This window comes from Micropterus dolomieu, linkage group LG17, assembly GCF_021292245.1.
Source record: "Micropterus dolomieu isolate WLL.071019.BEF.003 ecotype Adirondacks linkage group LG17, ASM2129224v1, whole genome shotgun sequence".
NCBI classification, from domain to species: domain Eukaryota; kingdom Metazoa; phylum Chordata; class Actinopteri; order Centrarchiformes; family Centrarchidae; genus Micropterus; species Micropterus dolomieu.
Window position 1 is genome coordinate 38,885,539 of NC_060166.1, and position 13,880 is coordinate 38,899,418.

Consider the following 13,880-nt stretch of genomic DNA (forward strand, 5'->3'; position numbering starts at 1 on the left):
CGAGTATGTAACCAAACTAAAATATAAATTAAACAATAATTAAATTTATAATCACAATCCTAAATTACATTTCACACCAACTAGTTCACATTATCTTAATCTGAAGTTACAGGTCACCATTCTGTGCTTACAAATGCTTCCTTCTCCCAACAGCCACTATAGTTTTGTGTTTTTTTATTAGTCGTTATTTTTATTTCAGTTAAATAAAATGGTTTTTTTTCAAACCCAGTTTTAGTTTTTCACTAAAGGCCTACTTTTATTTTTAATTTTTTTACACTTCCGCTTCCTGTCTGTCCATTGTTCATTTGGAAACAAATAACGTAACAGGCCTCGTGACTACTGTTTTACGTTTCAAACTAAATTATGAATTGACTGAAGTACACAGACTTCTTCATTCTTCAATTCAAAGAGGAATAATGAAACAAGGAATTCCAAAACTCCAAAATGGACCGTTTTTGATTTGTTTTTCGTTTTTGATTCAGATGCCAAATTATTATTTGAAACAAATAACAGCTTTACGTTTTTGTTTTTGAATTACAAATGACCTACAGATTATCTGATAATACCCAGACCGGTGACACTCATTAGCTCTCTGATGAACTTTAAATTGAACGCGTTTTGGAGACAGACAGCTTCCCCACTCAGAGAACCGTGGTTACATTTTTAACAGTAAGTGTATAAATCAGTGCTTTAGATCCGCCCTCAATCCCAGAAAATGTATAGATAACTTTAGACTGTGTGTGTTTTAGCACCTGCATGCTTTAATCTCAGATATCAACTGAAAACAGGGTTCACCTACTGACTTAAGTGTATTCTATTGTATTGTTACGGTCAGTTTTATTTTTTTATTATCCTTCAGATGTAAGTAACAGGAAACAGGTGTCATTTAACTTAAAATGGTTCTTGGTCTCTGTGAAATACCTCCTGTCACACAGGGAACACTGCAGACGCCAGCATTTTATTAGAGCAAGATAATGACTAGCTATTCATTATTAACCAGTGCTTTGCCCAATACAAACATTATTCCATCTAGTTAGAATTAAAATACATTATATTATAGGAATCTTATAAAGAGCTGCAATCGTAATCTGTCCTTAACCAAAAGTGCTAACAGACCCAAAACAAGAAAGTGTTTTCAGCCCCGCTAAACGTGATATTAATGTTTTTGTGTTGCTGCCGTCATTCTTGCGTCTGAAAACATCATTAATCAGGTTGGAGTTAAAACTTTGTTTATGATAATCAGTTGTACATCTCTGTGTCCCTCTATCAAACTTTAAATACTCCTTCATCTTGAGTTTCCAAATTAGAAATTGAAACCCTGGATAATGTCTCCAGAGTCTGTGATATTTTTTTTAGGTTTTTCCCTCTCTATTCCTCTTCCTCTCCTCTGTCATCCCTCTCTCTCTTCAGTAAGTTTTGTGAATGTGAGCATCTGCAAAAGACAAAACTAAAACACGAGTCAGTCTAAACTTGCGCGTGTGCTTTATAAGTGAAAACAGCAATATGTGAACAGTATACCTATCTCTGTGTGGACATGCTTCCTGTGTTAATGTCTCTTTACACTCTGTAAGCACACTAATGCAGAGAGATAAACACGCTCACGCTCTGACAGCCGAGGCTGCCGGAGACGAGACAAACGTTCATACGCTTTCAGGCTGAGAAGATAACCAGACAAGTAAAATAATCTGTGTAGGCACATTTATTACCTACTATTTAAAAGTTTAAGAGCCAGCGTGATGTTTTGTCCACAACAGCTAAGTGGATACACAGTTTACTTCATCCTAAAACAAATACTACTTAAACACAACTGTGGAAACACAAAGTTTGCACGTATTGCATGTTTCACAGGCCAGATCTTCATTTTATGACAATAAGTCAACAGATTTAGTTAGTTTTACAACTCCGGAAAGACCTACAATTACATTACACGTATGAAATTTGTATGTTTTGTTTGGGACGCGAAACATGAAGATCTTAGAGATCCAACTGAACGTTACCAGAGCTGTAAAACTAGTCATGTCTGTCTGTAACTGTATAAACTCTGATTTATAATTGTAAAAATTGTAATTGATGATTGCACTTGCAAATTATGAATCGTAATGCTTTTTTCAGAATGTTTGTGTTCGTGCTCTGCAGCCTCGGCTAAAGGAAACAGTTTGTGGTTGCTCCTGCACACTGCTGTTGATAATCGTTCATTTTTGTACCAGTGGAATCATACACTCATCAGGTGCTCACTTTAGCTCGACCAATTGCAGAGTTTAGTCCGGCAGCGATCGGACCAAAGCTTTTCATTCTAGCTTAAACTCTACGCTTAGCTCTGAGCGTTGCTGCTAAATGAGACAGCGAAAGGTCACATGGTGCAAGTGCTTCACCAAACTTTTAAGATAAGTTACGAGGTTGATCAGTTTAGCATTTTTAACACAAACTCCTGCCCTGGTAGCACTTATGTCAAAAGTGCTTTTTTGGCCCAACAGTCTGCAGTTCAGCTGGTTTAATCATCTTGTTAAGGTGCAGAGCACCTGCAGCGGAACGAAAAGAACAATAATGGAAAAGAATCAGGGGTTAGCAAATCCACGGTTTCCACCTTTCTTGGAAAATCTAGAATTCTGTTAATTAGCGTTCGTTTTGCTGAAAGCTAAAATCTGTTCTGAAACATTGGAAAAAAGTTAAATTTTGGCGCTAGGATTTCACAATTGCCCAAAATGTATTGTTGTACAATGTGCCTGAAAATTACAGCTTGGTTCAGGGACGAGATGAAGTTGAAAGAGATTTGAGCATCCTTCAAAGTTAACTGTTATTTAAGCAAACTAAATTAACTTAATGTGAACTTTTTTCGCACCAAGAAAACCAGATCTGTCTAACTGAAGCCAGACTCACACTCCACTTGTAGCCACTTCTGAAAAATAGCATCGACTCTGGGTTATTGAAATGTGAGAATCCTGATGTCACGTTAACACTATATGCAGATGACTCAATGCTTTATACCTTCATACATTCGTGCTGTTTGCTACTTTCCCCTGCCATCCCATTCAAACCTGCACAAAAGAGCCTGATGAACTAACATAACTCCACATCTGGTAATCTACATCTGTTTATAATTTCACAACAGGAAATGTTTCGCTACAAATAAGCTGCTGCAGCACGCTGTTCAATTGTAAAGCTCCACCGAGTCTGCTGACTCCGTCACCCTAGGTAAACATAGACGTCAGTGGCCCACAGTGATGGTGAGGTTTGTCTTTGTACAGTTAACGTACAGTACAGTCAATATGTCCCAGTGAAGCCTCTGTTGGTTTGAACATGGTGTTCTTACTGCTGTGTAAATGTGGAGCTTTCTCTGGTTTGGCCACTAAATGTCACTAGTGAGTCACTGGTTAATCTTCTCATGACAAACAAAATGTTACATATGCTTTCCTCATTACATATTCTCTATTTAACTTGGACTACACTGGGTTTGCCTGTTTTAACGATTTAACTGCAAACTACTGTATATATACTGATTTCCTGCTGACTCGTTTCCAAAGCCGTCCTCGAGTTTTTAGTGGGGATGTCCCGATCAAGTTTCTTTGCCCCAATCCCGAGCCGAGTCATTTAATATTGAGTATCTGCAGATACCAAGTCCTAATCTGATACTTATTTTCCTAGATAATACATCTGCACAGTGCACACTTCAAGTACATCAAAGTTCAATCAGGTGTGTGTTGCCTCGGTGGTGCAGCCTTTGTCCGAGTTACCTGAGTCAACTATTCCGTTGGGTGTTGGGTGTCTTTAGGTGCCATATCAAATTGCAGATGTCCTAAGTGGCTGCTTTCCAATTTAAAATATTTCCACACTGCAGCAAAATCTTACCACAAACTGTCTCTCCGTTTATGACACTTGTGTGACTGCTAATGTAAAACAAAGGATTGGGCTTAGGGTCGTGCTAATAAAGCCATTAGTTAAAAAATGTCTTGATATGCCCCGATTCCGATCTTTGAGATTATGTTTTGGGACATCCATAGTTAGATGTATTTCCCTTCCAGTTGGGGTGCACACAAAATAGGCACATGGCAAAATAATGCTTGGAAGGATGGAAGGAAGTCAAAAACTGATGGATGGATTTGGAAAATAATCAGCAGAAATGTAAAGTATTTGTGATTTGTAGTTCATACAAAACATTCAGAGTATCTGTTTTGTCCTTTGAATCCTCTATAATCGATCGGTGTTTGTGTGTGAGAATATAACGTTGAACTCATTCTCATAGAAACTAACTCAGCACTGGTTGTTTTAACATTAATACGTCTTAAAAATATACAGTATATAGCCTATATTTTGATAACTTCACTAAGTGTACTTTTTGTTCTCCGGTTTTGTAGTGTGTGTTTGTGTTTGGTTACAGTCCATGAGTGTGAGTTACTCCTGTTTTTAAAAGTGTGTGAAGCTGACGGACGTTAAATAGGAAACAGGGGAGAACAAGCATCGGGCGTCCTCATCCTAACAGATACTCACTGCATGCTCTCTCTCTCTCTCTGTAACTTTCTCTCAGTATTTTCTGATTTGGGTTTTTCAATATGTGTATCTTCTCTCATCAGCATGGAAGTGCTTCTAATAATAACAGCGATGAATATATTAAAGAATTTGATGTTGTTTTTCTACCTCTCCTGTCCATTGCTTTTACTCACAGAAAACATTTAAGAGGTTTGAGTTTTGAAAATGAAATTCATTTTGTACATTTAGGTATATAATGAACATAATGAAGCCTGGTAATTGACAACCTCTTCTGATTTCGTAGGTAGCCAGCCGTTATCAATAATGCAAATAACATTTCCTCCAATTTGTGAAATCATCTTATCTTCTAGGAAATATATTTTCAAACTATTGGAAAGCTGTGAGAGCAAAACACAGAGTTTAAAACGGAGGTTAGTGTTCAGTTTGGCACTGACAGGTTAAATACACTCAGATTGTGCTCGTTTCTTGTTCACTTCCATTTAAAAACATGCAAACGGCATCTTATCTCTTAAGAATATCCTTTTAATCTGTTGAAAAGTAAAGCACATTTACAATGAAAACACAAATAAAGTTGCAGACCACTCAAACAAAAAGCTCTGGCCAACAAAACTTAAAATACAGTGTCCAAAACTGACAAGCAAATGTCAAAAAATGCCTGAGAATGGCTTTCTCCATTAAGGATCAAGGATTGTACAGCCGGCAGTAACAACACAATCATATGGACGGACAAAGCGGCATGAACTCCTTGGACGGGGGAGGCTAGAATCAACCCAGGACTGACTGGGTTTCCCTCAAAAGCCCTAACTTTGTACAGATGAGGAAGGTAAATCAAAAGCATCCCTGCAATTATGCTGCACACTTTGATGATACCCTGCAGTCTGTTTCTATTTCTTAAGGGGTACCAGCTGGCAAAGGAGAATGTGAGGCCTGATTTGATAAAACAGGAATAAAGTATTGTCAGTGTTAAAACTTCTACACTTTCGATAGAAGTACCCTGATGTGCTTTCTTACACACAGCATCCACGTGAAGCTGGAAGGTCAGCTTGTCAGTTCTCTTGGTGAGGGGGAAGACTTTCTCCCACATTTCAAGCAGTGCTGGAGGAAGTCTTCAGATCCATAAGTAGAAATACAAATAACACAATGAAATCCTTTTCAATGTAAGTAAGAGTCCTGCGCTGAGTGCCACTGTAGAGGTGCAGTGCAATGAAATTGAAGTAGGTAAAACTAAGAATGACTCGTGTCAGTCATGGCTGGATTGGATCACGCAGCCTCCCACTGCACACAGCGAATATAAGTCGTGATAGAGAGCCAGAGACCAACCAGTCCTCTTTTGTCCAAACAATACTATCTGGCTTCAGGGTTTCTAAATAATAAAGGTCTTGACTCAAGGTCTCTCTGTACAACAGGGCCACAAGCCCAAGTAGTACCTCAAAATTGTACTCAACTACTCTACTAACACATGTGAAGCACTTGCTTGTACATTCTGGTTCTTCTGTCTAACCTATCGATTATGAGTGCTTGAAAGTTGTTCTGTTGACATGCTTAACTCCACCAACAGTGATCTACTGCTTTTTAACTTTCTTCTGACAGATTTAAGTTGCTTTAGACAAAAGCTAAATGCTCTAAATGTAAATGTGCATCCCCTTACTTCTGGTTTCAAGCCTTGAAAAAAACAGTTTTAACATTGACACCTAGTGGTCAATTATCGGAGCAGACCTTCCTCTCCAAACAGCAGAAATACAACACAAGTTTTAATAATAACCCCCCCCCTCCCCAAAAGTTAAATAATAGGACTTCAGATGACTGTGTAATGTCGAAAGTGTGTGCATCAATAGTACATTATAAATCGTGTGTTGTAGTGAATAAAAATAAACAGGACAGAATTCATATCATGAAATCTAAATTTTATTTTGTAACAAAACCTGTTCAGGTTACAAATGGTGCTCGTGTTAAAAACCTACAAACAGCATCTTTAATACACTGATGTCAATAAATTACATAGAAATACAAAATAATTTAAAACTCGGTAGAGAATAAACTGCAGTTGAACCCGAACAACTCTACCTAAACGCCTCATAGTTAACTGTCCCCAGGGCTTGAATGTCTCAGGTGTCTGACTTTCACAGCAGCCCCCTGAATGCATCATCTACGGTTAGTTTAGTGTCACGTTAGATCGCCAGCTGCCATCGGAGCAGCTGCAGTCAGTTGTTTTAACAGGATGGCGAGCATCTGCCGTGCCGAAGTGCCCTTGAGCAGGATGCGATCAGCTGACCTTTGACCCCTGAAGGTGCGAGGCCCTCACAGTTTGAGTCCAGTAGGAGTTTGACCCCTGAGCAGCAGGTGGGCAATCTGTGGGTTCAGATGAAGGAGGTGAAGACCTTATTCTCTGCTCCTGCGCTGCGGGGAGGAGAGGGGGATCTGACCTTTGACTCGCCGCACTGCCGTTTCCTCCTGGCTCTGCGGTTCTTAAACCACACCTGGAAACAGAGAGAGAGAGAGAAGAGGTGTAACTGCATGTTCTCTTAGCAGGAGAGTGTTACCTTAACAAAAAAACATCTGCCATGAAGTGGCCTCCAGCAACAATATAAACCTAATTAACTGTCTGAGAGGACAGATATGTCTATTGTGAAAGGTCACGTGTTCCGTCCTACAGTGCTAATCAGACCATGTTGGCAGTAAATTTTTTTCTTTCATCAAATCAAGTACGACTTTTTAATGGAGAAGAAATACGGTTAAATGAGAAGAAAAGCCATTGGCCTACTTGGTGTAACTCACTCTAGACCTGTTGTGCCGAGTTCTGCATGCCCGCTGGAAATTGCATGCACCTCGCGAGAAGTTACACTCACAGGTCTATACGCTGGTAAAAGAAGTGGATGCAGATCTGGGCAGGATCTGTTCTGCCCAGTAATGCATCCACCTCTTAAGTTTCTTTCAGACACTTTGCTGTGCACATTGATCAAATTGACATTGCGATTTGCAGCACATATCTTTTGCTGAATCTCAAGGAATGCTAGGTAGGTAAAAATATTGATGACTCTAAACGTTCATAAAATATATACTTAGAGCATTTATCACCATTGTTGAACCCCAAAATGAATATTACATGGTTTTAAAAAACTACGCTGATAGGCTAGACTTTTTCTGATTAAAAAGTTGGTGCGTAAAAGGCCTTTCTGGAGAGCTTTTACGCAGCGCCCTGAGCGGACGCCCGTTTGTCTTTCTCCCGCCTGAACACGCTCACAGTGATGTCGGACTCACCCTGACGATCTCCTCGCTCAGCCCGGTGCTCCTCGCCACCTCAGCGCGCGCCTGCACCGCCGGGTAGTCCGTAAGCTCGAACAGCGCCTCCAGCTGCCTGGTCTGACTGTCGGTGAACACCGTCCTCATCCGGGTCTTCTGACGCGACTGCGCGGACGCCCCGGCCTGATGGTAACCATGATAACCGGCCAACGACTGAGCATCTGGTAAAAAAAAAACAACAAGATTTTAATGAGTTAGTAACGTGAAACAGAAGCAATGCAGACGTGATGCTGACTTCTGTTTTCTTATTACTGAAGGATTAACTGAAATTGATCGACTTGGAACAAGCTGATTTTATCCTAAAGTTCATGAAAGCTGTCACTTAAAGTATTTAAACTTGTGTTTAAAGCTAAACAGGTGAGGCCTACCTGCAGAGTCCTGGCTGCTGAAGTGCTGGTAAACTCCGGAGTTTGAATACATGCAGGTGCAGTCTGTGTGATGGAAACCGGTCCCGTACGGGTAGAACGCCTCTCCACATCTCAACCCTCGGTACTGCAGGTAGCCTGGCATCGGCACTGGAACCGGAACCGGCGCAGGAGGGACCGGAGGTCGGTTCCCGGAGTCCAGATAGAATCCACCGGGGAGACCCTGAAGATATCCATCCGGTGAAATGTCCGTCCCCGGCGGCTTGTGTCCGAGCTGCGGGGAGAGGATGCGCTCGATGCTGAAGTCCGACACTCTGCTTCCGTCCATGATTAGATTTTAATATCCCAAGAAGTGTCCCGGGAGCTGCTCCTGTGGCCTCTGAGCTCTGAGAGTCCTCCAGTGTCCAGTTTTAAACAGAACCAGAAGTCTGGAGCCGCCATCAAACACCTGACGCCTCTTTAAGATGTTAATGAGACGCTTGAATTCAGCCATCAGACTGTTTGATGGCTGAAGTTCAGTCAGACAGAAGAAATCTGCACTTTGATTTGACCTCGTGAACCCTTTGACTCTTTGAACTGAAGGACGATGTGATGATGGGACTGATTATGTAAACTGCTCCTTTAACTTGAATCAGTTACTTTGGTCTTTTAATGTCTATACAGCTTCAAAGAGCTTCATTCTCATTCAGATACACAAACACTGGGCCAAAGCAAGATGTTAACACCTCTGTTAATAATGTATAAAACTGTACACATGCATATTTATTATCATTTACTGTTATATTCTTAGATTTTCACACTATATTATATTATCTGCTTACCAACTTCTACTATTCCTTCTATTGAGTTCCTTCTAACTCAATTATTTGCTCAACCCCTCAGCCTGTTTTTATTTTCCATTTGACTCTTTTAACCCTGATTGTACACTGCACTGTAACTTATATATTTTTTTAATGTGTATTTTTTCAATTCCCCTATGTTGCTTTTATGTTTTATGTAAAGCACTTTGAATTACCTTGTGCTATACAAATAAACTTGCCTTGCCTGTCATGCAAGTATCTGTTGTTCTGATGATTCCGATTATTCATACTTTTAAATCGGTGTTGGCCTGTTTATTATTTTGTTATCAACTTTTTAGAGAAACAGTTTACATATAGCTATAGGCTACGTTCTTTATTTTATTTAGTAATTTGGTTAATATGTTTGCAAAATCAAATGTCCATGTTGTCTTGTGCACTTTCCCTAGTTTTCACTGTGGAGGTTTTTATAAACATAATAATGTAGAAAGCAGACAGAATAAAATACGAACGAAAGTTTTTTTATTAGACTGGCGCTGTTAAAGTCAAAGTCAACTTTATTGTCAGTTCTACCATGTACAAGGCGCACATGGTTGAAATAGTGTTTCTTTCATGACCCACGGTGAATGCGAGCCCCCCCTCCAATAATTGACAAGTCGAACAATAATTAAAAGTTTATTTATCACAGCTTTCCTCTCTGCTTGCTTTGTTCTCTTTCATTACAGTGTGCTGCGGTCTGCTCATGTTGGTGATGTCCAGACGTGACCACCTGAGTCCTCTGGGGCAGAAGAGCCTGCAGTGTGCGTCGGTGGCCTGCAGATGTCGCTCGCAGCGTTTGAACAGAGAGGCGCAGGAACAGCACACAGACAAAGTGAGTTAGCGATGAACGAAAACAAAACCTAAGGAGGATTTAAAACGTGGGACTGACCGCGAACACACCGCGCTTCTACAGACATATCTTGAGAATATTACAGTGAAACCGGCCTGCTTGTGCATGAAGGCAGCTTTGATCTGCAGCGGAGGACAAACTGTGTGAAGAGATGAAAGCAGCAAATGACAGGTGTCAATGAGCTTTTCTCACATTTCTATGGTTTTCATGTTTTCAGTCCAAACTGCAAAACTTTAGTCTGAAAACCAGCAGGGACCGAAACTGTCAGAAAACTACATATTGTACATAAAAGTTGCTTTCTGGCCACAGGAAAGAACAAAATTTGATTATTGTGTTACTTATTACTATGGTCTTAGCACAGTGTAGTACTACCTGCTGTAGTATCTAGTAGGACAGTACAGATCTTTACAGTGGTGTAAAATAATAAAATCAAAAATACTTTATTATATAAGCTAATGCATTCTTTTCTTCTAATACTTTTGAGATATTCCAGTTTGTTCACAGTTTGAAGTAAAAAGAAAACTGGTTTAATTTAGTAAATCCTAAAAGTAGTGTGCATCTTTGTTTTACCATTTAAATGTAATATAATTAATGATTAGTATTTCCATGTGTGAATTTAAAAGCACAGAAAAATACTTATATACTATAAAATACTTAACAAATAAAATTAAAATTTAAAACAAACAAGTCAATAAAAGCATTAAAAAGAAAGACGAGTTTCCACCCTCTTTAGTTTCATGTGAGTGTGATGTGTTGTTAGCTCAGTGTGACTTCTGGGGGGCATCAATCAGTGATCAATAGCAGATCAATCAGTGTCCTCTCTTTAAACTCTCTCTGATCTGATCGGCCGTTAACAGTCATGAAATCAATAAAAAGAAACATCAGTAGATTATCAAACATCCTCCGACCCAAGATTAAAGAGCAGCACCAACAGCTTCCAAGACAGAGCTAAATATCATGTTACACATCAGGAGTTGAGGAAGTTAATCTTTCTATGTAGAATTTAATGTTTCTATGTATATTTGTGCATAAATTGGCTAGAAGTCAGTTTACATAACATATTTGGTAAGACTATATTTTATGGGTCCAAAATGTCCTGATGATTTCCTAAAAAGTCTCTTAATTTGGGAGAAAATAGTAATTTCCTTGAAAGAAAATCTCTCCATTAGAACATTAAAGTAAATAATCATTAATTCCTCATTTATTATTGGACATTTTACTCACATATATGTTAAACTGTATACTTGCCTGTAGTAAAATTTCACAATTTGTACAGAAGTATATGAATTGTATTTATTTTCTCTATAATTGAAGCCTAAATACATAGTAATTCCTCTGGAATTTAAATACCAGTAAAATAAAGCACAGGTTACCTTTATTTAGTCTTAATTAATTGAATTACATTTACAAGTTGGTGACAATAAATGGCATGATGTTTAAAAATGTGTCGGAGGTCACGGTTACTCAGGAAACAGATGGAATAAAAGCTCCTCTAATAAGAAAAGCTCTTTGTTGGCCCTAAACTGTGCAGAGTTCCCCTGCTGAAAGGTACTTGTGTAATTGGGCAAAAGGCAGGTGGGACTAGGGTTCCGTATCAAGAACCAGTTCCAAGTTGGAACGTTACCATATTTCCAAGAACTGTGGTTTCGTTAAGACCCGTGTGTTTGGATTCTGCTTCTCGGTTCCCAACTTTCTGCGTGCCTCAGCTCCTGACTGAACTGCAGTCAGCATTTTCCACTCTATCCATCATTTGTGACGCAGTACGTCAACAAAGCGTGACGAAGAGGGTCCTTCTGGTTCTGGTCCTGGACCGTGGCGGGCCGCGGCAAACGCTCCAAAGTTTGACTCAGCTTCACTAAAAACCTGCAGCAGCTGCAGTAAGGAAGTTTGGTGCGAGGGAGGAAGCAGCTCCGACGTGACGAAGCGTTTCCTTCAACGCGGCGTGAATCTGAAGGAACGCTTCAACGTGTTCAACGTGTCGCGCTCTCCCAGATCCAGCTAACGCTAACAGCAGCAACGCCTCAGGTGAGCCGACGTAAACCTTTTATACTGAAGGGAAACCGACGATGGCTCCAGATGAGACGAGTCCCAGAGACGCCGCTCTAGGACAGAGACTCCTTTCACTTTAGAGACATGCAGGAGAAGAGGAGCGAGGAGGAAGAGGAGGAAGGTCACTGAGCGCTGACCAGATCTGTCTTGAAGAATCAGAACCGAGATTCGATTGGAAGAATCGTTATGATCAAATCTGAACGAAACCCAACCATAGGCGGGACAGGAAGTAGTGTGGGCAGGCTCGTAAACATAAGCTGTGTGAGCCGGCAGGCTAACAAATCAAACACGTTATTGTCATTAACCTCATCACATACTTGGAGATGTGAATTGTGCATGTTTTGGGCCTTTTTGGGCTTCCGTACTTCTTGTGTAATTTTGTCAGCAGTTGTGTCTGTTAGAATGTAAATAGTGAGAGATCATTCCCAGCCAGGAGGTGTACGTGAATATAGATTGTTTGTCACTGAAATGAATGGCGGATGAAATCTATGGCGTGACTGTACCTTTAGGGTCATGGTTGGGGTTTAGGTCAGCCAATCCCAGAGAAGAATTGGTTTGCAGGTCTTGAGAGGAAGCAGCGTCTGTGAGACTTGACTCGACCAGGTGAAAGTGACACATTGAGATGAGTCGCTCCATTACTTTCTCAGTGTGTTATTACATGTCACACACCGACTGCGCAGAGAAATTCGTTAAGGTCATTATTTGTTTTGCGCACAACAGAGTGAAGCAACGTGGTTCTTGTCCCCCTCCAACAACGCTCAGACAAAATGGAAAAGAGATTCTGAGACCAAGACACGATTAGTCAAAATATATGAATCCAATAAAAATACATATGAAATAAAGTCAAACACAATATAAAAGCCTATAGTGAGGTAGAGACTCGTGTGCAGTAGTGATGAATTGCAGTAAATCTATATGCTTAATGAGAACTGGTTTGTCTTTTAGAGATATTTTCCTCTCAGCATGAATCAGCAAAACGTCAGGAAGCCCCAGACTGCTCTGTGAGCTGGACTCCAGACATCCACCCCCTCCTCTCTCTCTCTCTCTCTCTCTCTCTCTCTCTCTCTCTCTCTCTCTCTCTCTCTCTCTCTCTCTCTCTCTCTCTCTCTGTCTGTCAGTGTCTCTCTCCCCGTCTGGCTGCTTCCCTGTCTGTCTGGCTCGGCCTCTGTACTGTGGCTGATTAGTGAGCACGGCGGGAGTTCACTCACAGGCTTTTTGGATGTGTTTCTGTTCTCCACTCGCTCTGCCTTTTGGCTCGTCCCGTCCATGTCCACTCGCTGCGGCGGCTGGGTTTCAACACTCCCCTGTCCAGCATGCCTTTTGGCAGGGTTTCAATACTGCGTCTACTCTGCTGCACTGCATTTAGGACATGGCATCTGCTTTTGGATGGCTCTCAATACTCTTTCTTTGGCTTTGTGTTGTTTGTTTTGTTTTTTGGCGTAGCTTTGTTTGAAGCCTCGAGTTTGTTTTTTTGGAACCAGAAATAAGAATATTTGGATGACAGGGTGGAGCTAGAGAGGGATACACATCACTGCACTGTGGTAGCGACTTGTCAATCAGCTTGTAGCCCCGCCCTAAAGCCTCCCCTGCTTCCTGGTCTCTGTTCCTCTAAATGGGACCATAATTTACTAAATGAACATCATGCTGTGTTGAAGAAGACTTGAAACTAGCGACTGAGACCAGAAACTCATCAGGAAAGTGTTTACTGAGGGAATAAATCAGCTGACAAGTAGAAACATTTTCTCAGAGACTTCTATACAATCACACTTCTTTCTGCAGCCGCTGGAGTCGCCCCCTGCTGGCCGCTGGAGAGGACGCAGGTTTAAGTCGCCCCCTGCTGGCCGCTAGAGGACGCAGGTTTAAGTCGCCCCCTGCTGGCTGCTAGAGAGGACGCAGGTTTAAGTCGCCCCCTGCTGGCTGCCGGAGAGGACGCAGGTTTAAGTCGCCCCCTGCTGGCTGCAGGAGAGGACGCAGGTTTAAGTCGCCCCCTGCTGG

The 13,880-nt window shown here is 41.0% G+C and overlaps 2 protein-coding genes across 2 annotated transcripts in view; one reads left to right on the plus strand and one right to left on the minus strand.

Moving 5' to 3' along the window:
• clip3 (CAP-GLY domain containing linker protein 3) overlaps positions 1 to 10,314 on the plus strand; it is a 34,567-nt gene extending 24,253 nt beyond the window's left edge. Inside the window, exon 15 of the mRNA XM_046074820.1 lies at positions 9,673 to 10,314. Within this exon, the coding sequence (XP_045930776.1) occupies positions 9,673 to 9,712 (40 nt within the window). The 3' untranslated portion in view covers positions 9,713 to 10,314. The remainder of the gene's footprint in view (positions 1 to 9,672) is intronic.
• dharma lies at positions 6,582 to 8,478 on the minus strand. Its single transcript, XM_046074823.1, has 3 exons — positions 8,154 to 8,478; positions 7,744 to 7,946; positions 6,582 to 6,962 (listed from the first exon to the last, which is right to left on the minus strand). The coding sequence occupies exons 1-3, from the start codon at positions 8,476 to 8,478 to the stop codon at positions 6,843 to 6,845; spliced, it is 648 nt and encodes a 215-aa protein (XP_045930779.1). The 3' UTR covers positions 6,582 to 6,842.
• Positions 10,315 to 13,880: the final 3,566 nt, after the last annotated feature.

Excerpts from the sequence above, each read along its gene's own strand:
- dharma (XM_046074823.1), bottom strand. The coding sequence starts at position 8,478 with ATGGACGGAAGCAGAGTGTCGGACTTCAGCATCGAGCGCATCCTCTCC. Across the intron at positions 7,947-8,153 it reads CAGCAGCCAGGACTCTGCAG|ATGCTCAGTCGTTGGCCGGT; the intron begins GTAGGCCTCACC and ends TTTTTTTACCAG. Across the intron at positions 6,963-7,743 it reads TGAGCGAGGAGATCGTCAGG|GTGTGGTTTAAGAACCGCAG; the intron begins GTGAGTCCGACA and ends CTCTGTTTCCAG.